This window comes from Canis lupus, chromosome 4, assembly GCF_011100685.1.
Source record: "Canis lupus familiaris isolate Mischka breed German Shepherd chromosome 4, alternate assembly UU_Cfam_GSD_1.0, whole genome shotgun sequence".
Lineage (NCBI taxonomy): Eukaryota > Metazoa > Chordata > Mammalia > Carnivora > Canidae > Canis > Canis lupus.
The window spans coordinates 14,951,641-14,979,125 of NC_049225.1; the positions used below are offsets into that span (position 1 = coordinate 14,951,641).

A 27,485-nucleotide genomic window follows, 5' to 3' on the forward strand; every position below is an offset into this window, starting at 1 on the left:
CTTCAAACTTTAAAATAATTGTTTTAATGATCTATTCTAGATGTTAATCTAGATCTTTGACACAGTCAAAATTTTTCCTTCATTATTCCCTTTAAATACGAGATTAACAATTTTCCTCTGATATTCTAATGGTATCTATATATTTTCTTTTTTTAAAGATTTTATTTATTTATTCATGAGAGACACACACAGAGAGAGAGGCAGAGACATAGGCAGAGGGAGAAGCAGGCTCCATGCAAGAAGCCTGATGCAGAACTCGATCCCTGGACCTCGGTATCACACCCTGAGCCCAAGGCAGCTGCTCAACTGCTGAGCCACCCAGACATTCCAGTATCTATACATTTTCAAAGAGAATCAAAGTTCTACCAAGTAGATTAAGATGTATGAATTACAGCATAACACAATACAGTAGAAAGTTCAATGATAAAGTGAAATTAGTTTTACTTTTTTTATTTTTTGAAATTAGTTTTAATTACTCAGAATATAAATACTTTAAACCTTTATGGAAAAATTTTAACGATATTTCCCTATTACACTTATGGTATTTAAATGCATATTTTCATACCGGTTAATTATGCCACTTTAAAATAATTACAAATCTTTATGAATATAAGCTTCTTGGCTACATTTATGTTTTGCTTCACTTTAAGTCCCATGATCTTGTCTAGATTTTCATTTGTTTAGAATCCTTTTTAAAGTTCATAGTGCCTATTTCTAATTTCCTTTCTAGAAAACCTTTATAATACTCCCTTGTCTCTACCCTACCCAACCAGCTAGGTATGTATGAGTTTCCTTCCACGGCTGCCTGAGCCATTTTGATTAAAAATGTTACTTATTAGGCTCTCTCCATATGCCAAGCTAAACATTTTATATACATCCAACCATAATTTTTAAAACATATTTACTAATTTAATAGCCAGCTGACAAGATTTATTTAGATTTGCATTTTCCTAAGTAACAAGAAAAATGTTAAAACATGTATTGCCATTTCAGTGAATATTTGTATCCATGATCCACTTTTCTTTTAACATATTGTTTATGCTCTGTACTTTTAAAAGTTAATTATTTAATCTATGTGAGAATTTTGGGTATATGAGGTAAAAATATATATATATATATTCTTCTTATAAAAATAATTGTTCCAGCTCCATTTATACATCTAATAGGCCTTCCCTTACTCATTGATTTAATGATTCAATGGATCTTTATCATATGTGACCTTATGAGTAAGTATCTGTGCTTTGGGTATATGCTTTACAGATCTAATTGAATAATTTATCAGTTTTTGTCTATCCTAATACTAATACCATGCTATTATAACTACTGAATCTTTATAATATACTGTACCATTTGCTAGAAATATATCCTTCCAAAGCATGTTATTCTAAATTGCTAATTTCTTTATGCAAATTTTAGAAATATACTGTCCAAATTCCCCCTCCAAAATGTTTTATTAGAATTCTATTATCCAAATTAATTTGTGAACTGGAACTTTATAATATTCTGTCAATAGATATAGTACCATGATACAGTTATGTTTACATTTTTATTAAGGTTATTCTTGGGATATTTTATGTTTGTTTTTTGCTGTTTTTATTGTAAAAGAGAATTTTTGCCATATTTTCTAACTAGATATTGGTTTTGAGAGCAGCTTACCACTTTTTGTATATTTATCTTGAATCTAGCCACTTCTACTGAATTCTTTATTAGTTCAAATAGTGTTTCAATAAATTTCCTTAGATTTTCTAGGTCTGTAATCTATTATTTTAAAATAGTATTCAATTTCTCTATTTCTTTTCAGTAGTTTCATCTCTCATTCTTGCTATTTTAGCTACAATTTTTAAAATTGTGTCAGTTATATTGATATAATAGATATTTTTACTTTGTTCTTGATTTTAATAGGATTGCTTTTATTGTTTTATAATTATGACTTGGCTGATACCCTGTCAAAGAGCCTACTTCTTGCTTGACCACAGTTGCTGATTCATCTCATTTCACAACTGTTCTTGTTCACAGCTGTTCTTGCCCTATTAGGGTAGTATTAACTATTTACACTGGCTTGGGAGGAACATGAACCCTGACTTCCTCTGCTATACACCAATAGCCCATGGGGTCAGTCTTGCCTTTTCCCATGCCTATCTATATCAAATTCTCAAGAGAAGGGACACACTTATCTATTTCCAAGCTGGTCAGGTACTGTTCAGATAACAAAGGATGTATAACCTACCAACTATGATTTTTAATTCAGCTTCAAATAGTAGAAATTCCTTTCAAATTCTTGCAAATGGTTGACTCGGCTTTAGTTTACAGTGCTCTTACTTTTGCCTCTTTTTATGTCTTCATTGACCCTTATATAATAAACTGAAAGAGACATACATAATACAATGGCTAACTTGATGCTATCAACTCCTAAAAGTCTCTATCATTTTCAGAAGTAAAAATTGAGATATTTTATGAATTGATTAGCCTTTAAAAACTGAATTAATAGTCACTGAATAAGCTAAGTCAATTGCCACAGTACAATTATTTGATGTTTAGTAAGAATGATCAGATATGCCTGAATTATCTGTTTATTTTTAAAAGGATCTGGCCATTGAGTGGTGAAGCTAGAAATGGAAAACCCTGGTATCACCTGTTAATCAATGTAATCTCAAAACATTATGAACCTTTGTTGCTAATACTCATATTGATCAATACAAAAGTCATCCTAATGTCAAAATGGACTTATAAAAGTGAATTAGTTTTTAATTTTCTTTGTTTTTATTGTTTACAAATACACAGAAAAGATATAACTAAGTCAAAGCAAAGATGAAAAGAAATTACATATGTATCCCATTTTCTGAGACTTCCAGTTCCTTAAGTTAATTTAAAATTATCTTTTGGAAAGAAGGAACACATGCAGAAATAAGTTTAATTTCTACACTTGAATATTTGTGGTCAGGAAAATAGATTTTTTTCTCTTACTTTAAATGCTTTTACTTAAGCACTCTTCTAAATGTGCGGTAAATATTAATATCATGAATTGCTATAGCTAATAAACTTATAAAATGTCAATAGATGTTAACTCTATCATGTCATTTTAGTCTTCACAGCAATTTAACATATTTCACTTGTATACTTAGTGGCACTAAGTCAGAAACAAGAAATGGAGGATTATGTTTAAGTATTTTTAGAAAAATCTCCCTTAAAGATCTTAAATATTTTATTTATTCACGTTAAAATGTATTGAACATAGTGCACAACGACTATGTAAAAGTACTGTGTTTGGCATCAAAAGCATAAAAGAGGTATAAAACATGTTTTTTTCCAGTCTTATAACTGGAAAGATGAAAATATGAATATAAATAACTATTAAAAAAGGAACAGATTTTATATAGTTCAGTTACTTTTCAGAAGAATTTTTTGCTGAGGGCAATTCCTATGATTTAGGACAATTACATATTATAAAATTCAAATCTATCCTTCCTGCATGAGAATTTTGTTTATCCATAAAGACATTTCTAAAAACCGTTCCTTGAGTGAGAGAGCCTGAAATGCAGCAGCATGTTCCCTGGAGCTAAGAGAACAAGGCTTCTGGCCAATGAAACAAGCTAGTTATTACTTAAGGGCTGATGGAGGTCTGTTGCTCCCAAAATGTACTGATGAGATAATATTTGTAAAAGGTACATTACCTAACTAGTGTACACGAGTTAGCCTTGCGTTCATTTCACTCTGTGGCATCTCCAAGCCACTGTCTAGTTTCCTTAACAGTTTGGAGAAACTGAGACAACACAGCATAAGTGCCATCTAGTGGTAAAGGGTCGTCTATCTAGCATTAGGAATTCAAAGAAAGAAAACATCATTTCCAGCTGGAATGATAACAGGGAAGGCTTTATAGATGAGCAAACAGATCCCGAAGATAATATAGTTATTTCAAGAGCTAATTGGGTGTCAGAAGCAGGCAGTGTATTGACAGAACTGGGAGAGAAATGTCTGACTAACACAGACCGTTTACGCGCAGGAGTTGAAGACATGGCTAGAAAAACAGTTGGGTCAGTATGGAAAACTCTTGGGGGGGATAGTTTGTTTTGTATCCTATGGAAAACAAGAAGCAGTCATCTATCCAATCAATACCCCTGAGCAACCACTATGTGTAAGCACTGTTCTGGCTTCAGGGTATACTGTGATGAACAAAACAAACAAGAGTTCCAACCCTCATGGAACCTCTAGCCTGGACAAACATTAGAAATATTATTGAAACTTCTGAGCAGAAAAGGAATGGAAGGTTAAAGATTTGAGTTTGCAGCCCAGCTAAACCACTTAATGGAAGTCATTTAACCTCTAAGTTTAGAAAAAGAACTATCCTATCTATTTCACAAAACTGCACTCAAGAGAAAACTGCATAATACATGTAATGTACACGAAACAGTTTTCCCAAACTGTAAAATCTTACATAAACATACAGCAAATGATGAAAACAGTGTTTTAGCACAAATACATGCAAAATAAAATAGAGGGGAAAAACGGATGCAGGAAATTAAAACCCCACCAATTCTGGGGATCTCTGGGTGGCTCAGTGGCTTAGCACCTGCCTTCGGCCCAGGGTGTGACCCTGGAATCCTGGAATCGATCCCACATCAGGCTCCCTGCATGGAGCCTGCTTCTCCCTCTGCCTCTCTATGTGTGTTTCTCATGAATAAATAAATAAAAATCTTAAAAAAAAAAAACCTCCAACAACTCCAAGTAGGTACTTTAAAGAATTTATTCAGCAATATAAAACAATCCATCTATAGCATACCTGATATGGCAATCTTGCCTTTACATGCTGTTCGTTCTTTACTTTCAAAATTCACATCACTGTCAAAAGGAAAAAAACGAATGAAAACATGATCTTTTCTAAAGCAATATTTTAACAATCTTTCACAAATGCCTAAATATTAAAAACAGACACATATCCATGCATAATGACTTCCAGATAATATAAACTACTTCACTCAAACTTCACAATGTTTAGTCAACAGCTAGTTGCCTTTAAGAGAAATATATAGAGGAACTCTTTCATTTTTCATATAAGCTTTCCATCCCTGATGATTATATACTGGCTTACTGTACAATGAAAGCCTTCTGTGAACACTTATTTATAAGCAAGATGTACAAGATTTGTCCAGGTCCCAGGAAGTGTAATACCTTGGATTGCCATTTCATAAATCACATTTCTAGCTTACCAGATTATAGCTGCCTGAAAAAGCTAAAGAGCTTCCCAACCATGAACTTGCTGCTCAGGAGTACTTTATCCTTATAAAAATCTAACAAATATCAAACATTTGTTATGTCCTATATATTTATATGCAGAAATATCATATAATATTTCTTTTTGAAATTAAAAAAAAACTATATACTAAAACAATAACTCAGGCGCTAAAGGAAGGGGTGGCTCTGCAGGAAAAATAAAATATGGAGAGCAAAACATTATCATGAAAATAGAAAAAGTCTCAAGTAAAATTCTTAGTATATAAGACACTTCCAGATCTAACTTTAGAATATATTACCATAAAAACAACTCAAAATAATTATCTCCTGGTTAAGTCGAATCAATCCCACCCTTGAATACTTTTCCAATATCTTATTTCCTAATAATCCCACATTTAGAAATTAGTATTGCATTTCTGGAGCAATATTTCCCAGATTATTCTGCTTTGCACTTTTTTGGGGGGAGGGGGTCTCCACTTAATTTGGTTACCTAATTAACTACTGGCTAATTAGATACTTCAAATATATGATAAGATAAAAACTTTCCATTTGGATACTGTTTGATTCTAAGAGAGTTTTTGGAGAAAGATTGGTGGAATTTTGAAGTGTGACTAATTTTCAGAAGAGTATGACACCATCTCATTGCATTTCAGTAGGCATGTTAGAAAGATTATATAGTTATTCTTTATCATACATTAAAATTTAAAGATAAAATATCAGTCTACTTCTCTCATTCTCTTACTGGATTAAGCACATAAGCATTTTAAGTGAAATATACACCAAATGAGCTGAAATAATACACTGATGTACGTAAGCGGATAAATTTACATAGGATATGTATATAGTATTTATACAACTACATGTAAGGTATAACTAAAGTAATGTAGTAGACCTAAAGCCATAAATTTCTCAGGATCCTATCTAATTACTCTCTGGTCATATTAGTATTTAAGTTAAAAACAAGGAATTCACTAAGTACAAAATAAAAGTACTCATTATTCAAAAATGTTGCACTGAATCATAAATTTTAAAAGAGTCATGTTCAGTATTTTATACGCAAGTTTAGTTTGTCATGTTGCAGAACATTAGCTTGATTATTCATCACAGAGTGAAAAGTTCAATTGAATAGCCTACTATAAGGCACACTAGAAATCAAACACAAATCTCAATTTCCCCAAAACGGTATAAGAAAAATACAATATATATACAGCCGGCTGGCATTTATAAGTTAATATTTCTAAAAACACCTTCTATATGAGCAATGCATAATACAAACTCTTAAAGTACTTATTTCAATGAAGAAATACAAGAAAGCTCTAATATAGTGAGTAATTTGAGCACTATGGAATAGGCCATAGATTATGCTAAAGTTGAGATCCATTAGGTATTACTAAATTGGATTAAACATGAAGTCTTAGCAGGTAAGAGAAATTCTGAAATATAAGAGCCACCAAAAGCAAACTTGCTGAATATTCACCAAAAAACTAAAAAAAAAAAAAAAAAAAAAATCCCACCAAACTATTCACAAGGCAGAGTACAGCTTTCTTCTCTATAATTATAATGTACTTGCATAGGCATTTCTAGGGCCAGCCAACAGTTATTATATATAAATATTATCAAACTATAATATAAATCCATTTAATCATATAATCTTACAGAATAATTAAATCTCTTTTTTAAAAAATGAGAGACACACTGAAGTAATTCAGCCTCATTTTGCTGATGCCTGTATTATTTTCAATTCAAATAATTCTTCAAACTGTTATTTAGGGTGCTAAAATGTGATGTTTTTCTAATTAATCCAAATTGACAATAAAATTGTTAAACATTCTCTGTTTAATAATGTGCTACTGTAGCTAATAGTTTGCTACAGTTAAATAAATACTTGTTTGAAAATCTGCAATGTTAATGCCAATTCTAAATGCTACAATTAGAGAGCCAGCCTAAGGAAAAAGCAAATAACCACAAAATTATCCAAACAAGCACAGCTAAATAGTAGTATACCTTATTCTTATAAACTCAGTTTAGAGCATTATTTTGGTGAGACTTGTAAATGCTAATTTAAAGGACAGAGATAAAAGTACTGAAGACAAACTTTTAATTTTGCTTTATTAATTTCTGCTTGTAGGTAAATAAAATGACCAACAGAGGGTGCCCATCAACCACTTTGTTGCTCAAAAATCCGTATTAAAATTGAGTAAGTACAGATTATCCTATTTTATATTACTCAATATGGGAATTTAAAATATCATTTATTTGCCAAAATTAACAAGGTATAATGAGGAATTGCACAATGATGAAAGTATTTTATATTTTCTTAATGAAGTACTATAAGAATTCTAACTAGGATTCCATTATTTGGAAGCAGGTTATAAAATCCTTCACTTCTTATGCAAATAAGTGAAAACTAAAACATTCAGCAGTGCTTAATGTGGAATTTTAAACATCTTAAATTATGTGGTATAAAATTAATAACTTCATAAGTATGTTAAATTGGGAAGACATTTCTATTTCAAACCTTGACATAATAAACTCTTTCAACAGACACCAAATAATATAAAGTTTAAAAAATAAAATCAATTCTTTAATATACCATATTTTGTTGTAAATACCAGGAGTATACAATTTTTACTTGCCATCTGTACTTTTTCTTTTTTCAGTTTATTAGTATATAAGCAATAAATCAGGCAATTGGAATATGAGAAACTGGTTAGTGTGGCATTATTAAAATCACAATTATGTTGAATGATATACATACTTAGGTGCTACAAATGACTTTGACTAATAATGTTTTTACAAAATCAAAGTATTTCAGAAGTTAAGACAAGAGATACATTGGCAGGTTGCCATAGGAGAGACTATTATTACTAGAATGAATGTAAGCTCTAGAAGCATAGGGATTTTTGTTGTTGTTGTTCACTGCTGAATCACCAGTACATGGTATATAGCTCAGCACCTTAAAGACACTCAATAAATGTTTAGTGAATAATGAATGAAATGAAATTATGTGCCCATTTTGATGGAGCGTGGAGTATTTAGTAGATTCAGACTAAATCTTAGGTTTGACTCTTACCATTGTTAACTAGTTCTGGTGAAGAGTTACTTTTAACTTCTTAGCCTAAGCATCATCATCTGTAAAATAGAAGAAATATCTACCTAGCTTATAGGTACCGAATGAAATAATATTTTAAACGTATTCTATGTCATTCTTAGAAACATATGTAATCCTTATATTTGTGTTCTTATATTTTTGGCCTCAGTATTTAACTTGGAGCTTATGTAGAAGAGGGACTAAAACATTTTTAAAGTGATCAGAGTATGACTTCCTAGTTCTTGTAAGATAATGGTCACTAAATCTGAATTTCTTCAGGTATCTTACAAAAGCTTTCAGATCAACAAGGAAAGCAAATAAAATCACCTATCGTCCACACTTACAGCATAACTAGAAAACAGAGACTAAAACAAACTTCAATTTACATGTAAGTGGGAAAATTGGTAACTAAAACCATCAAGGCCAGCTCCTGGAAGTCAGGTGCCCATTGTAAAACACAGTATCAACTTGTGATCTCTCTCCTAGAAGAAAAGACAATGGACACAAGACCTGATGGATACCATAGCACTGGTTCCTAGGAAGTTGAAAGGAAGGCAGTCTAAAAAGAATTCTGGTTCAGAAGCTGTTAGTCTTATGAAAAGAGACACACAATGAAAGAGGTATCCTTTGAAGGTCTGCTCATGAAAATGAAGAAGAAGAAGAGGAAGGAGAAGGAAGAGGAAGCAACTGAAGTTAAAAGCCTCAAGAAATAAAATAGTATCAAAAAATCGGGAAACCAACTAACCAACATCCCAAAGACATCATTTATTAAAGAAACTGCTCTTTATAGTTCCAATAGAAAACACAATTAGACAAAAACAAATAAACAAGCAAGAAAGCCCCTCTACCTACCCATCATCACTTGGCCCAGGAAAACTCTACATCCTGTATATTTGAACCAGGGACCAAACAAAAAAAAAAAAAAGGGACCCAAACATCCATAGAAATCTACTATAAAATGAAAGCAGGAGTCAAAATGCTTCAGCTAATAAAAATACTCCATCAACCACTCTCCCCCCCCAAAAAAAATATATATATATAAAGTAACAAACATGATACTCTAAAATGAATTAAGTGCAGTTAAATAAGCTATTACAAATATGAAAGAAGTGAGGAATCTGAAATCTAAAGCTGCAGACTAGTAAAGAACAAATGAAAGGCAAATATGAACAAAAAATGAGAGGTAAAGACAGGAAAGAAATTAGAAAAAGGAAAATAAAATAATTTCTGAAATGAAGAGTAAAATACAAAGTGTCCAAGGATGAAGACATAAAACTGAAAGTACATTAAGGGACATAGTGGATGAGAATGAGAAGAGCCAAAAAGACAAAAATGAGATAAAGATTTTTTTAAAACATCAAAGAGAAAGTGATAGACATAGAAGACAGGCAAAGAAGATCCTACTTATATGTAATTGGAGTCCTTAAATACTAAAAACAAAATAATGAGACACTAAATGCTTTATTCTAGAGGCTTTAACTCCAGGAAAAGTGTCTGAAAATAGAAGACTTGAATCTACATATTACAAGAGTTTTAAGTAAGCCAAAGTGCTCAGCCCTTCAACATACTCCAATAAAATTATCAGACTTTTAGTGAAAACTATTTTCAGCCTCTAGACAAGAAGACCAAGTCACTTACAAAAGAAAGAATATTCGACATTAAAATTTTTGTGCTTTTAAGTACGAACACTAAAGAAAGCATTCTAAACATAAAAGAATGTGAAGAAAGCTATACTCACATTGAGAAATCTACTAGATCATAACCTTTCTCCAAACAAGAGATAATTTTGGAAAAGTACAAAAAGGTAGTGAACATTATACATATTTAATCAAAGACTAAAACAAAAGAGAGAAACAAGACCAAGATTAGCATGTAAATATTATCTTCTCAACCAAAGGAGAACACAGCCTGGAAAATAATAACAACCAAAATAAAATAGAAAACTAGAGAAGGAAAATATGGGAAAATAAGTTCACTGATCTTCCCAGAAATGATAAGTGAAGACAAATAATATCATTAAAAGTAGAAAAAAACAAAATAGTAAAAGCCTAAGTAAGGGGAAAAAAGAAGCTAAAGTCATTATAAAGTTACCGTATAGTTATTATTATTTTTTTTAATATAAAGTTCTGGGGCAACCCTGGTGGCTTAGCGGTTTAGCACCGTTTGCAGCCTGGGGTGTGATCCTGGAGACCCGGGATCGAGTCCCGCGTCGGGCTCCCTGCGTGGAGCCTGCTTCTCCCTCTGCCTGTCTCTCTCTCTCTATGAATAAATAAATAAAAAATCTTTAATAAATAAATAAATAAATAAATAAATAAATAAAAAGTTCTAGTAACTACTGTAACCAATAAAACTCTTAAATTTTAAAAAAATTAAAAAGAACAAATAGATCAAATACTAAAACATAAATCACAATTATAATACACATAAATCAACATAACATAAAAGAAAGTGACAAAGCCAAAACCAAATATATCTGTAATATAAATGTAAATAGGCTGCGCCACCCAGGGATCCCCCACACTGTACTTAAACCAGTGCTTCTCAAACTCTTCCACTCAAACAGTCCTCTCTTTAAAAAATGTCCTTAAAAAGGACTAGGGGGGTATCTCTGGGTGGCGCAGCGGTTTAGCGCCTGCCTTTGGCCCAGGGCCCGATCCTGGAGACCCGGGATCGAATCCCACATCGGGCTCCCGGTGCATGGAGCCTGCTTCTCCCTCCGCCGGTGTCTCTGCCCCTCTCTCTCTCTGTGTGTGACTATCATTCATAAATAAATAAATAAATAAATAAGATAGATAAATAAATAAATAAATTAATTAATTAATTAATTAATAACTGACTGACTAGGGGAGGGCAGCCCCGGTGGCCCAGCGGTTTAGCGCTGCCTTCAGAAGCCCGGGGTGTGATCCTGGAGACCCAGGATCGAGTCCCACATCGGGCTCCCTGCATGGAGCCTGCTTCTCCCTTTGCCTGTGTCTCTGCCTCTCTCTCTCTCTTTGTGTCTGTCATGAATAAATAAATAAAATCTAAAAAAAAAGGACTAGGCGAGAACATATATCCCTGTGAATAGAATTACCCAAATCATACCTTAGTTCCAAATTTCTCATGTTTTATCCTAAAAATTCATAGTTTTAAAAAGATCTGCCAGGGCACCTAGGTGGCTCAGTGGTGGAGTGTCTGCCTTTGGCTCAGGTGGTGATCCCGGGGTCCTGGGATCAAGTCCCACATCATGTTCCCCATGGGGAGTCTGCTTCTCCCTCTATGTCTCTGCCTCTCTCATAAATAAAATCTTAAAAAAAAAAAAAAAAGACCTGCCATATTTATCCTATGGCTTTGTATATCTCCTGACACATAGTCATGTACTTTCACTGATATATGCAAACCAGTTTGAGAGACACTGACTCAAACTATGGTGTGTCCATCTGAAAAAATATTTTCCTAAATTGTGACACAAGAGTAATTTCATTTTATAATGTCAGGGATATATAATAACAAAAATAATTTGACATTTGTTGAATAATAATGATGTAAAATGTATCAGATTAGGTTTTAAATATAATCTTAATTTTCAAAATGTAAATATTATCTTGCCAGTCATACTGAAGGAACTCTGGCACAGAGAAAATAGCTATCCAAAAGGAGTACTGCAAATAAACAGTAGTTACTTTGTACACAAGTCTTTATTTTATCACAATCTCATCAACTTTTTATTTTTACAAAAATCTTTTCGTAATCTGTGTTTTTATCTTATGTTTCAAGAATTTAGTGGAGGTAACAGCAAAATGGCCACTATCATATAAAGAGAAATTCTTCGCTAGTGCTAGAGCTTTAAACTGATCAACAACTGGTGTTGTAAGAACATTTATATTAGAAAAGAAACTAACATCTAGTCACTGAGCTGTGTCAGTTTTTAGGTTCAAGTTAAGACTTGGTATTGTAAAAAGGACAGGATATAAATTTCATATACAAATCCTAGACCTGATACCAAATGGCAGCACAGAGTAATAATCAAAAGAGCAAGGACTAAAACGTACTTAGCAAATCCTAAGTAACCTCTCCGTAGCTTCTGTCCCTAGCCAGTGACATCCTTGAGTCAGTTTGCTTGCCTCTCTAGGACTTATGTTCACCATGTGAAAGGAGTGTGCATTTCAATTTCTATACCTAAGTTCCAATTACTCTCAGCTAGCACCTCTTTATTAGCATTTTTTAAGCAATTTATTTTTTAAAAAATTCACATTTCTATATACTCAGCTATCAGTCTTGGACCTTTAAAAAAAAGATTTATCATCTTATTATATATTTATTTATTTTAAAGATTTTATTTATTTATTCATGAGAGACACACACACAGAGAGTCAGAGACATAGGCAGATGGAGAAGCAGGCTCCAAGCAGGAAGCCCGATGTGGGACTCCATCCCAGGATCACACCCTTGGCCAAAGGCAGATGCTCAACCACTGAGCCATCCCGGCATCCCTATTTATCTATCATTTCAGAGAGGGGGGGGGGGAGCATGCAGAAGCATGGGGGGATAGGGGCAGACAGAAAGGGAGAGAATCTCAAGCAGACTCCTTAGAACATTGAGCCCAGGCGGAGGCAGTGCTTAATCTCACAACAATGAGATCTTGATCTGAGCTGAAGAGCTCTATGAGTCAGAGGCTTAACCAACTAAGCCACCCAGAGGCCCCAGTCTTGGTCCTTTTCAAAATATTCCCTCAGTTCCTGCTTCTTAACCATTTCATTTTACCATCTAGATTACAACAAAATGGCCTAGTGAAAACTGCTGCTTTAACATATACTCTGAGTTCTAGTGCCAAAATGTTATAATATCAGAGACTACTTCAGTGCATTTATTTTTTAAAAGCTTTGATGATTTGATAGTTCACATTAAAGTCAAATTATATTGTGTTCTTAATTCAAATACTTGAGTACATTAAAAGCCATAGGAAAAACTATGCTACTAACCATCTTCCAATTTGATTTGCAATCTGTTCTTCTAATTTCTGTAACTCCAATGTGTAAGCCATTATTCGAGCATTGCATACCATGAGATTCTTAACCGCATGCAAGATCTGGTCTTTCTGAGTGCTCAGAGAAAGGAGTTTCCATATTCCTTCCCGCATTCGAATTTCTAAATCTATTTTTTCTTGAATACTGCAGTCCTTTAAAAAAGAGAGAGAAAGCATTTTTAAAAGATAGCAAAAATACAAAATTATAACATTTCTTTTTACCCCAATAGATGGAAAATGTACTAGCCATCATTTTAATGTTATAACATATTGAGAAAGTAACAAAGTTTTGAGGTATGATAGCACAAAAGATACAGCTATTTGAAAATGCTCTTTGCAAAACCTGAATTTCTTGTTTTATTGGAAGTCTTTACAATCTAGTGAAGAAACAGAACAGAAATAAGTGTGAGAAACATTACATATTCTTAGCATAACTTCACGAGTTTGAATAACGTCCCCCAAATATTCCTGTCCTCCCAGAACCACAGAATGTGATCTTACTCAGATACAGGGTTTTGCAGAGATAACTAGTTAAGATGAGGGGATACTGGAGTCATGAGGGCCATAAATCTAGTGACTGTTGTTCTTCTGGAAAAGCCATGTGAAGAAACAGAGAGAACTCCATGCAAAGACTGAAGCAGAGATGGGAGTCATGAGTCTACAAGCTAAGGACCACCAAGCAACCATGGGAAGCTGGAAAAGGCAAGAAGAATTCTTCCCACACTCTTTAGCAGGAATATGGATCTGTAGGTACCCTGATTTCATACTTCTGGACCCCAAAATGATGAGATAATAAATTTCTACTGTCTAAAGCCACCCAGTTTTGTTAACTTGTTTTAGGACAACCTAAGGAATATAGTAACTAATGTAAACAACAACACAGCACATGTACGTATTATATAAGTTGTATTGTGGAATGGCAAGATGTGTTTGATGACACTGAATTAACCAAGGAAAAATTTTCTACAGAAGAAGCTGGGAAAGGGACTAAGGTTTAGCAGACATGGTAAGCAATGTAAATAAAATCTCAGAAGGGTGAAAGCACTGTGCCTAGAAAATGTCAGAAGCTTTAGCTATTGGATGGAATGGATATTTATTTATTTATTTATTTATTTATTATTTTGGAATGGATATTTAGAGTGTACTTTTGTATATGTTTACTTTAGTTTTAAGAGTCACCATGAGGGACGCCTAGGTGGCTCAGCAGGTTAGGCACCTGCCTTCGGTTCAGGTTGTGATCCCAGGATCGGGGATCGAGTCCACATTGGGCTCCCTGTGAGGAGCCTGCTTCTCCCTCCGCCTATGTCTCTGCCTCTCTGTGTCTCTCATGAATAAATAAATAAATCCTTAAAAAAAAAAGTCATCATGAAATTACTAAATCATTTTAGTTCTGAAAGTCTTGCAATGCCCTGGTTCTATACACAAGTTACACATATAACATTAAAATTCTATAAACTGAAATGTACTTATTCTGAGTTAATTCACAGTAGCTTTTTAAAAAATTATAAATCATTGGATACTCTTTACTATACTATAAACATAATAATGCTCCAGAATGTCTATTACTAAAAGTAAAGTGACCATCCTGGCTTCTGTGGCAAAAAAACTTTTAATTGGATCAAAATCTGTATCAAAAAATGTAAATGGAATCTAACAACAAAAGTGCCAGACATTGGGGATCCCTGGGTGGCTCAGTGGTTTAGCACCTGCCTTCGGCCCAGGGCAAGATCCTGGAGTCCCGGGATCGAGTTCCACGTCAGGCTCCCTGCATGGAGCCTGCTTCTCCCTCTGCCTGTGTCTCTGCCTCTCTCTCTGTGTGTCTCTCATGAAAAAATAAATAAAATCTTTAAAAAAATAAGTGCCATACATTAAAAAGACAATCTTTTCAAGAAGAAAACCTAAAAGTCAAAAGAGCAAGTCTATGAAAATTGCCCTAGGAGAGAAGCTGCAGTAGATGATTTAACTTGACTATCCAAATCAATCAAAAGTACTATTCACATGCAGAAAAACAGATCTGGTTAATTACCTTGTGTAATTACATCATGTAATTACCACATAAAAACCATCTTTAGTAGTATAACTCATAACTGGCATACCATATAAATGTAGTCGTTTGCAGATTTTCCTTCTTTAAACATGGCTGAACTTCAACAATTCCATTTCATCTTTTTATGACTTTGCCAGTCCCAAAGTAAATTCTTCTTTAATGTAATTAATAATTAATTATAAGAATTATCTATGTGGCCCATATGTCTATAGAAATAAACTCTGGCAGGCTGGTTAGTATTAGAGAGTGCACACAGGGAGCAACTTGAAGTCAGGATGAATAGCTTTACCCCACAACTCAAATATAAACAAATACCATCTGGTGCCATTAAATTCAATTTTGCTTTTTAAATGTTACTGTGAGGCAGCCAGATGAACCAGCACAGCGATTCTTAAAGCTGGCTGCACATTAGAATCACCTCTCGTAGGGGAAGGGCCTTATAAAACTACCTAAACTGAAGACTCACCACAAAACAATTAGACTTTCTGGAGGTGGAGCCTGAGTTTTTTGGTGTTTTTTGTTTTGTTTTGTTTTGTTTTGTTTCTTCTTAAGTTCCTCTGGTGATTCAATGTATAGCCAGTGTAGAGATCCACTCCTGTAGTACTTGAAATTCCATCACAATCTGGAGAGTTGCAACAATCTTAAGGAACCAGTAGGTGGCCACAAATACATTAAAGAATCAGTTTGGGCTTCCTGGGTTTCCATCTTATAAATGAAGATTGTCTTCTCATCACTCACTGATAAAGACTTTAAAATTATAGAGGCTTGGGAAATAGTGCAGAAATGAAATGCAAAGTTAGGGCTTGTTTATTAAGTCACCTTATCTGTGAGATTAAATATTCATTAAGGAAATGAGATCTATCTAATAGATATTAATATTAGAATTCTATCCTTTAGAGCAGAGATCAGTAAACTATAGCCCAGTCAATGCCTGTCTTTTGTAAATAAACTTGTACTGTGGTACAGTCACGCCCACTTGTATGATCTAAGGCTACTTTCAAACTACAATTGCAGAGGTAATTTCAACTAAGACCATGTGGTCCACAAAGCTGAAAATATTTACTCTCTGTTCTTTTACAGATATAGTTTGCTGAGCCCTAACCCAGCCAAATTTACATACATATTTAACTATAACCTCATCTCCCCTATTCTACAGTGAGCAGATGTGGATCTGGGAGGGCTGACATGAGGAAGATGAACTGTTAAGTGTATGGATGCTTTCGAATGTACTGGGGTTTAAAAAAAAAAAAAAAAGAGCCATGATGTTAGCCAGTTTTGTATTCTCCATGCAACTTCTTTCAGTACACATTTGTACTTCACACAGAGAAAACCTCTCTGGTCAAGTGATGACTCCAGCCAAGAAAGTCTATATGGAATCAAAGAACTTAATTTTGGTTAGTAAGGGGTACAAAGTGCTCCTGGGGTAAGAGCTGATGTGCTAATCCACAGTGAGAACAATGATCATCTAATGAGGGCACAAACTGAGCATTTAAGGATGATGTTTACTAACCTCGGAGTGGAACAGTAGGGAGCTAAAATCTTTACTGCTCCTGCCTCAACCATAATGGCGGAGTCAAGACCGAGTAGGACTCCAGACAAAAGCATATATCCATCCCTTGTAGAAGTGTCTAAAAGCAAGTCTCCAGAAAAAGCAAAGAATGGGAGAAAAATCTTCTTCTTGCCATTTCTTCAATTTTCTAAAGAGCTTCCTTATAAGTCAAACAGAGGCTTATGGCACGGTCCTTATCATGCAAGTATATAAAGTCAGGCTGATAAAAATTAACAGGATAACGCTAAAAATGAAATAGGGAAAGAATTTAAAAGTGCAAATCTAGATTATACTAGGTTTGAAGACCTAGAATGGAACAAAGGAAGTGCGAAGAAAATGGCCTTAGTTTTGAAATTAAGTGCCAACTTAAAAAAAAAAAATGTTGCACTGCCACTAAGACAACTGTAGTAATCCATATAGAAGCTATCACCCACCTAATGGATATAGGTAAACCATGTTAGCTAAGAGACCATGATGAAAAAGACTGCAAGAGTATATATAGCATACATCCTTGTAAAAGAAATAGTGTGTTATTTTAAGAACTGGTTATGTACAGAAAAAGTCTAGAAATCATGAATAGTGGTCATTCTGGGGAATGGCATTAGAGAAATAATTCATGTTTCTGTATATATTACTGAAATGAGATAATGAGACAAGGAAACTGAAGGACTCCATAAAAACCTTTTTGCTCCTTTTCCTGCTTCCATTCTTGCTAGGACCTGTACCCACACCCCACTTTACACATGCCTTATAGTGCAAATAATGCACATCCTCCCTGTACGGGAAGGAACTCATGATTTCTCTAGAACAGATAACATCTAAGGAAGAACCAGATGAAAATGTCTGGAGGAATCTACCGTATGTGTGTTCCAGACTACCAGTGCTACACATCTTGATGCGAAGACACCCACCCCCACCCCCCACTCCCAGCAATGACACTTTGGGTACTAATCTTTGTTCTAATCATTTTCTGGATGCCTGAGAAGACACATACTCCAGACCATCATCCTCAATAAAACTCCCAGGCCCCAAACTAAGACATATGCTCCTTTTCTTTCCAAGTCTCCTAGACATTCATCTGTATTTGCTCTCTCTGTATCTTCAATAAACTATTTCACCTCCTGTGGGTCATGTAGGGTTTCCATCCTGTAGGAAGCCAAGAACCTTCTTGGCTGGTCCTACAAGACCCCTCTGGGTCCTTGGATTTGGCCTGCTGCCCAAACATCTCAGGTGAATGGGACAAAAGATAGTAAGAAAACAGTTTTCTCTCAAGCACATTCTGAGTGTTAGGTACTATGCTAAGTATTTTAAAGAGGTTCTCAATTCCCAGGAACTTTCTGGAATAAGCATTTTACCCATTTCACAACTGTGGAATCCAAGGATTTAGAAATAACAGGTAATGTATTCAAGGTTTTGTACAACAAGCAGAGTTAGATTTGACCTGAATCTGACTCCAAAGCATAGAATACTCTATGCTGTGTGTACTCACAGATGACTCCAAGGTTTAAGTACAGGTTTTTTACTAGTGTTCCAACTACCTCAAGAATCTTTGGTCCTATCCCTATTAGATGGCAGGTTCATTAAGATCAAAAGAAAAACAGCAAACACTAGGTTGAAACCTATTGCTATTTCGTAATTTTTATCCAAGATCCAAACAGAAGGAACTCCACAACTCAACTATTTTCTTGATGCCTCAAAATCATTAAATATTACACTTTCTCACATGTAAATAATCCAGCCCTTGTGCATATTTAAATATTTATTTTCATTCCATGTAGCTAAGCTTCTTTCATGACCTTATCCTCTTCTCTCTTTTGTATAATTCCTAAATATTACTGCTACAAGCAGCTAAACAAATTTACTTGAACGACTATACAAACACCTGTGTAACACACACGAGAACCTCAACAAATTGCCAATTCACTAGAAATCAAGATCTTGTTAACAATCGAGACAGCCAAAGCACAAAAGGGACAGGACAGAAAAGAAGTATCTTGGGCAGACCCGGGGGAGGGGGGGGGGGCGGGCTCAGCGGTTTGGCACCGCCTTCAGCCCAGGGCATGATCCTGGAGACCCTGGATCGAGTCCCACGTCAGGCTCCCTGCATGGAGCCTGCGTCTCCCTCTGCCTGTGTCTCTGCCTCTCTGTGTGTGTGTCTCTCATGAATGAATGAATGAATGAATGAATGAATGAATGAATGAATGAATGAATAAATAAATAAATAAATAAATAAAATCTTAAAAAAAAAAGTATCTTACATCAGAATGTCTGAAATTTTTGGAAATGCCGGCATTTCAAAAACAGCATTACTAATAAAGGAGTTAGACTTTTCTGCATAAGGACTCTTAATGTCTTGCTTTATTTTTCTCAGTATCATTGAAGATTTCCTAACAATTTTGTATCTACTTGAGGTCTCAAAAAAAAAAAAAAAGATAATAGGTTTCTAAGCAAAGGTAATAGGCTGGAGCATATAAAATTGCTAATAGCCTACCAATTTTGACCTGCAAAACTGGCATTTTCATAGGGTTTAATCTTCCTCAGAATTAGGTAAGAGAAGGTGGAGGTTAAAATAGAAGTGAAGATCCAGCTTGATGACAGCAGTTTTCTTTTAAGACTCCAACGTTATGGTTAAGGGGCAAATATAACATTTTAAGAACTGATTTCCCTAAGGGGGAAAAAAATGTTGGTCTCCGTGAAGTAAAAGGGTTTCTAACACACGCTTTACATGGCGAAACAGCAAACGCCCCTCCTCTCCAATTCAAGAAGCGTCCACCCTCAAAGCAACTTTTCCTCAAGTTCCCGGGCGGCGGTTTGCTCCTCCGACCCCGCCCTCCCGAGTTTCTGTGCTGAGGGGCCGCGGCTCCAGGGCTCGTATTCCCGTCCAGCACACGGTCTTGCCCGGGCCTCGGGCGCGCCGCTCGGGGAGGCCGGAGCCTCTATGCCCCCGCCCCCCGCATCGCCTCGGGGTTGGGGGGTCCGAGCCCCGGAGGGCGGCGGGAGCTGCGGGCAGGTGCGTCGGGCCCCCTCCGGGAGAGGTCGGGCCGTGGGGGCTGAGGAGCCCTCGGGCCCCGCGGAGCCCCGCAAGGCGGCCTCGCGGCCCTTCCCTGCTTCCGGCCGCGGCTGAGGGCGAGACACGGGGCCTCGACCACCAGGCCAGACTCACCTGCTGGGCGGGAAGGCCCGCCGGGCGCAGCTCGGGGCGCCTCCCGCTCGGCCCCTGCATGTCCAGCGCCGCCGCCGGGGCCGCCGCCGGGGCCGCCGCCACTCCTCCGAAGGTGAGATTTGAAAAGCCCGCCGCTCGCCGGGGCCGCGGAGGACGCCAACCGCCGTCCGGGCCGTACCAAGTCGGGCCGCGGGGGGAGGGGCGCGGGGGGCTTCCAGCCGCAGGGCGCACGCGCGGGGGGGCTCGGAGCGGGGAGCGGCCGCGGAGCCGGGAGCGGGGAGCGGGAGCGGCCGGCGGGCTTAAGGCAGCGACCGGGGTGTGGGCGGGCCCGCGACCCGAGTGGGCAGGGCGGCGCGGGGAGCGCCCGACCCCGCGGGGTCTGTGCTGGTGGCGTGCGAGGCGCGTCCCCGGCGCGGAGCGCGTTCTCCCCGCGTCCCGGTGCGGGCGGGCTCTCGGGCGCCTCGCGGACCCACGCGGCAGCAGGTGCCTGTGGCCCGGTCCCAGCGCGCACGGCCAGGTCGGCCGGGGTCACTCGGTCAGTCCGGCTGCTGAGATGCCGTTGGCGTTTCACAGGTGTTTTCTTAGCCCCAGGAGTTGCTCTGTGATCGCAGATCCCCCACCACACACGCCCAAGTGGTCTGTTCTTCTGGCAAAGACTTCTTTCTTGAAAGTAGTCTATTCTTTTCTTGCAAAATACTTTCTCGTTACTCCTTCCCCACCGAGCCACCTTGGATCATCATCCAAGGTGATGGCAGAGTGAAGTAGTCTTTTCCCAGAGCCCCATTTTTGGCTGTCCCTAAAAACCGAAACAAAGACTCCTTAAAGGGTTTTTATTATTAATCATAATGGGAAGGTATGGAATCTTTAAGTGCTGAGGATTTCAGGCCCTTTGTAAGGTTCTTACAATCCCGTGTCCTGGCCTATCCTTGAAAAGACAACAGGACTCCTCTCTCTCTTTTTTTTTTTAAAGATCATATTTGTTTATTCATGAGAGACACACAGAGAGACAAAGAGGCAGAAACACAGGCAGAGGGAGAAGCAGGCTCCACGCAGGGAGTCCGATGCGGGACTCGATCCCGGGTCTCCAGGATCATGCCCTGGGCTGAAGGCGGCGTTAAACCGCTGAGCCACCGGGCTGCCCGGGACTCTTCTCTTGACTTCTGACATTCTTTTCTCCACAGTGCAAAATGAACCAAATCATCTCTCTCCCACCATCACCTCATAGAAGGCTTTAGGCCCTTTTCCTTCCATAATTGGGTATATATATATATATATATAAATTGTATGGTCACATTATCCACAAGGCTCTTTTTTAGGCAGTTGGCTTGGAGATTTACTTCTGAAAATATGAAGAGAGCCCATCCTCTCAATTAGGTAATTTGCTTCTTTGAGGCCCTCTGGAATAGATGATACTAGAAGCTGCCCAGCTAGGAATGACCGTTCCCTTACATTAGGAATGTATGGGTCATTAGAAATGACCCATATCCTTACACACAACTATAAAATACATACAGCTCAAAATTACCAACACAATGAGTTCACCTCATTCTCTCCAAACACAGATCTGAATTCCAAAGTCATTAGGTACCCTTCCCCCAATGCACACCTCTCTCTTATGCTCACCACTTTGTGGTATAATTATCTCTACTCAAAGTGAGCTGCATGAGCCTTATAGAGTCCCTGACTCATAAAAGAAATACACACAGGGAGCACATCATCAGACATATATTATTTTTCATATAACACACAGCTCTCAGACTCAAAGCAAAATACTTATAGAAGCCATCACTTCATGGAAACAGAGGCAAGCCAACCAGTTTTAAATTGGACACGGTTGTAGGAATGTTTGATGAGTAAATACTAACTGGAGATACATTTATTTATAATACTTGAAGAAAGAGATCTAGAAAAACCATATTTAGTAATTATCTGTGGAATTGACAGTTGCTATTAAAGACTTTTCTCTTTGGAGAAGATATGATGTAGTCCTATCTCTTTATTATTCATCAAGGGATGTGTCCAGGAAGTGCTTAAGATAGAACTATTATATGGTGATTAAAATACCTCAGAGCAGAAATGTTTCCTTATTTATCCCCAGGTCCTTCTGGTAGTTACATCAAACATAGGTTTCTCTGGTGTATGTGGTGCACATAAAAAGAAATGGAAACTACCAAAAGATTAAAGATTTCACATGAGTAGTTTGGTCAGCTTAAGAATGAATGAATGAATGAATGAATGAACTTAACCACTCCCAGAAAGTAAGAAGTATAATCTTTTACTGTTTCAGTTCTTTGAAAAATAGCATTTGGGCATCTCTCATTTGAGAGCTGCTAACACCTTCCTTGGGCTCCCACAGTCAATGGATGCCCACCCAATAGTCCAGGTGTAAAAGCTTCAAATGAAAGGTGAATGATGGGATTACTGTTCTACCAATATTACTTCCCATGATAGGTTCAACACATAAGACTAGTTGTAAGTATTTGTTATGTCTAATATAACAAATAGATAATATTTAATAATTAATAAATATAAAATCAGTATTTGACATAGGGCAGCCAATTTAGATAATACTAATAACTATCAAAGCAAATTTTTCTTCTCTTAATCCCTGCATTCATCTTTTTACATCTCTCAAAGGCCAAAAGAAAGGAAAATACTGAACTTAATCAGGTCTCTTACATAATAGACCCATTATGTTTAAAAATGTGGTTTGTCCGGGAACAGATAACTGTTGTGGTTTCTAATATCCTCCTAGACTCTCTTAAAAATTCTCTCAGTGCTTCCTTTATTCATCTGTTATCTTGTAGGTAATGCATTTAAAATGAACTTCATATACTAGAGCTATATTTTGAATTATATACAAAAAGAGGGGGAAGAAAGAAAGGACACTGAAGTAAAGATGCTAAGCAGAAGTACAGCATTTGCTTAAATGATGAGGTGGTAATCTACAAACAGCAGAAGCATCATATAATCATAAAGAGGATATGGAATACAGAATCTGAGGATGTATTAGCTCTATGACCTTGGGCAAGCCACTCAGTGTCCTTATCTATAAAACAACTATAATAATACCCAGCTAGTTTTTAAAAAGTTGTTGGGAGACTCAAATGAGATAAGATTTGTGAGAGTGCTTTGTAAACTAGTTATCCACACAAACTTGAGGCACTGTTGCTGTAGGAAGGAAACATCAGCATCTATGGGCAGATGTACAATACCTGAGAACTGAATGAGACAAGCTTATGTGAATAGAGTTAGTTATATTCAAGATGTACCCACCACCGAAAAATAATTAGTACCTAGATTAGATTATAAAGAACTACAAATCAATAAAAATCCAACTGGAAATTGGTCAAATGTTATGGTAGACATATTGTGGGAGATAAAACCCAAATGGCAAATAAAACATAAAAAGTTGCTCAACTTTATCATCAATTTTAATCTGTAAATTTGCAAATTTGCAATTTACAGGTTAAGAGCCCAAGAAGACAATATTTTATAGTTACTCATATTGGTATATATTAAGAAGTTTGATAATATTAAAGACTGGTGAATTTACAAGTCAAAAGGGTATTATACACTGATGGAGGTGATGTAAATTTGTGCAATTACTTTGGAAAAATTTGGTACACCAAGCCATTCCATTCTCAGGTACATATATACTTAGGGAAATTCTTATAAATGTGTACCAGCAACATGTTTGTAATAGCAAAAATATAAAACAATCCAAATGTTCATTTCAGGACAATGGATTAAAGAAATTGTGATGGTGTACCCAATAAAATATGTCAGTAAAAATAAGTAAACCATAGATGTATGTAACATTATAGCTGAATCTTGAAAATATTGAATGAAGAAATCAAGTTACACAGGAGTACATATAATATGAAAGTTTTCCAAAGCTGAATAAGAAAAATCTAAACAATCTATTGTTTAGGAATATATACGTGTGATAAAAAGCTTCTATTTAAAATGGAAGAGGGTGCTAAGAGCAAAACTCAAAATAGTGACTGTCTCTGGGAGAAAGGCAAGGGGATGGGATGGAAACAGAGCATGCAAATGCTGCTAGTAATGTTTTAGTTTTTAAACTAAGTAAGGGGTTCCTGGATTTTCATTTTAATGTTTACCTAGTAACTTATATATATATTGCATATAATCTTTTGTGAGCTTCAAATATGTCATAAGAGGAATCATTCTAAGATGTTTGAAATATTCTTGCGCAAGTTAAACAATGCTGAGAATGTGAGGTATTTTAAGATACTTACTTAGCAAAATAACAATACATTTTTTTGGCTTCCAAAATTTGACTTACATTTGATTCATTTCCAGTACATTGTAGTATGTGAAAGTGTGAAAGTACAGCTGTGATGCATTGGTGCCTTTGCCCAGTGAGAGATGAAAACTGGCCATGTGGGTTTATCTGTGAAAACTTAAGAGGAGCCATTGCTTGGGAGCTTGGATGGCAGGTTGAAGTAGGTAGAATTTGCAAAGGATGAAAGGTTTGTCAGCAGGTGGGGACGAAGTGAAGTGCAGTTTGAACTGTTACTGTTAATGCGACCTGCGTATTACCCATAGGCCTGAGGACATCCAAATGACATTAAAATCAGAGGCTCCTTACTGAGAAAGCAAATCAGCCAGAGGAATTAGTTACATGACTTGAATCAGTGGTCCTCAAACTTTGGCACAAAAAACCTTTCCAAAGTTTTATAGGTTTTTAAAGGAATCATTGTTAAGATCTTCAACTTGCATTCCTCATCTTAAAATTGATCTAAGGTGCCTGCTCTCTGGGCCTCACATTGGTCTCCTTTTCTCAGCTACCTTTTCCCACTTGACAAAAGAAAGGTATCGCTGTTAGCCATCCCTACTACAGCATTGCTGTATGGTATAAAAACCATCTGGGGGCCAAAGGGACAATTAAATTCATTGGTGTTGACGTTGCCACAGTCAAGGAACCAGGGGCTTACATAGCACATGTAGACTTGATGTTAAGAACTCTCATTCTAGGGATGCCTGGGTGGCTCAGTGGCTGAGCATCAGCCTTGGGCTCAGGGGTCCTGGGATCGAGTTCCACATCACGCTCCCCACAGGGAGCCTGCTTCTCCTTCTGTCTATGTCTGTGCCTCTCTGTGTCTCTCATGAATAAATAAATAAAACCTTTTAAAAAAAAAAAAAGAACTATCTCATTCTATCATTAATATTTGCTCGTGGATACATTAACTAATTGGAGGAAAAAAGGGATCATCTATCTCGTTATGAGATTCATTTCCAGGGAAATTTTATTTTCAATGTTTAATATTCATCTGTTATAATTTGTGATATGCTTATTTTGTTATTAATTGTCTACTACTAACAATTTTAATAATGAAAACCAAAAGAAAACTCTTGACCATTGAATCTTATAGTCACATGAAATGTAAAAATGTATAAAATTCCAATTTACATTTATATGCTTGCTGAAGAGAAACATTATAGGATGAGCAATGAAGACCTCAACCACAAAAATATTTTATGTAAGCATAAAAGTCTATGGAGAAAGTGGAATAAAAATAGAAGTTCAAGTAGGAAAAGAAACTTGTAAAATTTCCCATTTAGAGATAAAGTGGTTCATGTCTTTTCTGATGGTGGCTGAATATCAAATCTTTAACATTTGGGATTCCATTAGATACACTTGGTAAATATAATGATTTAAATTGTAAATTATAATTATTTTCAGTACACCAGCAATTACATCCCTTGTAACTATTTAAATATATGCTAAAACATAACAAATTCCACCTTAAGAATACATTAAAAGGCAAAAAAAAATTTAATTCTTTTAGGAATTTTGAACAAATATTTTGGAAAACTGCTGATTTAGATATCTAACAACATCACACTGCAAAACCTGGCTATGTCTATGTCTGACAGAGAGACATGCTTGCAGACTCCCTTCACTTCCTCCAATTTTTCTCTGATTCTGCTGCCTCCACTTCCCACCATCCCTCACAGCCCCTCCTATCCACTCTTGTTTCCCAGACAGACTCAACTCCTTCTCCAGTAATTTTTTTTTCTTCATATGGTACTATGGTACTATGATGGCATAGTACCATCAATTAGGCTGAGGACAAATTCTTCTCTTCCTGCTTTTGTTCTGGAGATGTTCTCTTTCTAGACATTCGCCATTGGTTTCTTCTTTCTTTATCTTGGATCTTACTGGTCCTTTGCTCTCTCAGGTAAAATTTTGAATTGACTTCTCAAGTTCTGAAGAAACAGCAAAGAAGCCTGTTGGAATTTTTTTATCAGAATTGTATTGACTTTAGAAGAAACTTACGTGAGCATTTCCTATCCATGAACATCATGTATGTTGCAAATGTAGATCTTCCTTAATGTCTTTCAGTAAAAGCTTTGTACCTTTTCCATAGAGGTTTTACGTATCTTTTGTTCCATATATTTTTGGATTCCTTATATCTCTTCTTGCTGCTGTAAATAATTGCTTTAAAATATGTCTTCTGTTTGTGGCTAGTGTATAAAAATAACCCCAATTTGCTTTAGTTGGTATTATATCCAAATACCAGTTGATCCTTGATAACTTAAATTCTCTTATTATTTCTAATAAATGGTAAGTTTGCAGAGGGCAGGGGGTGGTATTCCATGTAGACAACTAAGTGTGAATTTTAACAATTTTGTTTCTTTCTTTTCTAATTCGTATTATTCTTACCTGACCTACTGCAGTGGCTAGGACAAGCAGCTCATACAGTGTTAAATGGGAACTGAGAAAGTGAACATGCTTGTCTTCTTCGTGATTTTAAAGGAAATGTTTCTAATGTTTAACCACTTCTTTATCTCACTACATATACATCTTGTTACTTTGGATTTATGGCCTTCATTTATAAGCATTAACTCTTTAAAAATTGCCTCTCCTGTGTTCTCTCTGTCCTGTCATTTAGGGACTACAATTAGATGTAAGTCTTATCCTATTGTAAATCTTATCCTATTGTAAGATGTAATCTTATCCTATTTCTTCATCTCCTAACCACTGTTTTATATTCTCCATTTTCGTGCCTCTTTGTGGCTGTATTCTGAGTATTTTTTCCATCTTCCTATTTATTTATCTGAGTCTAATTTTCCCTTAAATTTAACCACTGAGTTTCTTTCTTTCAACAATTATATTTTTCATTTATAAGAGGTCTACTTTTGTTACTGTTTTATATCTTCCTTGTCACTTTGGGTAATCTTTTGTTGCCTGAGCATTCATCCGATTCTATTTTTAATTTATTTCAATATTTTTCATAATTGACATTCTGTATCTGGTCATTTAATATTTGTGATTTTTGAGGATACTAATTTATGTTTCCACTGACATTTACTCATGGTGACTTGTTTCCTTGTGTTCTGTAACCTTACATTGAACTTTCGAAGGTAGCT

The 27,485-nt window shown here is 36.2% G+C and overlaps 1 protein-coding gene across 9 annotated transcripts in view; it reads right to left on the reverse strand.

The window, feature by feature from the left end:
* RTKN2 (rhotekin 2) overlaps window positions 1-20,170 on the reverse strand; it is a 74,175-nt gene extending 54,005 nt beyond the window's left edge. For 8 of the 9 annotated variants that reach the window (XR_005357883.1, XR_005357884.1, XM_038534041.1 and 5 more), the window contains exons 1-3: window positions 20,085-20,170; window positions 13,282-13,478; window positions 4,778-4,836 (exon numbers count right to left, since the gene is read on the reverse strand). Coding sequence is in view for 7 of the 9 variants with exons in the window: in XM_038534041.1 (XP_038389969.1) it covers window positions 4,778-4,836; window positions 13,282-13,478; window positions 20,085-20,144 (316 nt within the window). In the remaining 2 variants the exon portion in view is untranslated. Of the gene's footprint in view, window positions 1-4,777; window positions 4,837-13,281; window positions 13,479-15,838; window positions 16,128-20,084 lie in introns of those variants that run through there. The other variant, XM_038534039.1, reaches the window with a different exon arrangement.
* Between the last annotated feature and the right edge of the window lie 7,315 nt (window positions 20,171-27,485).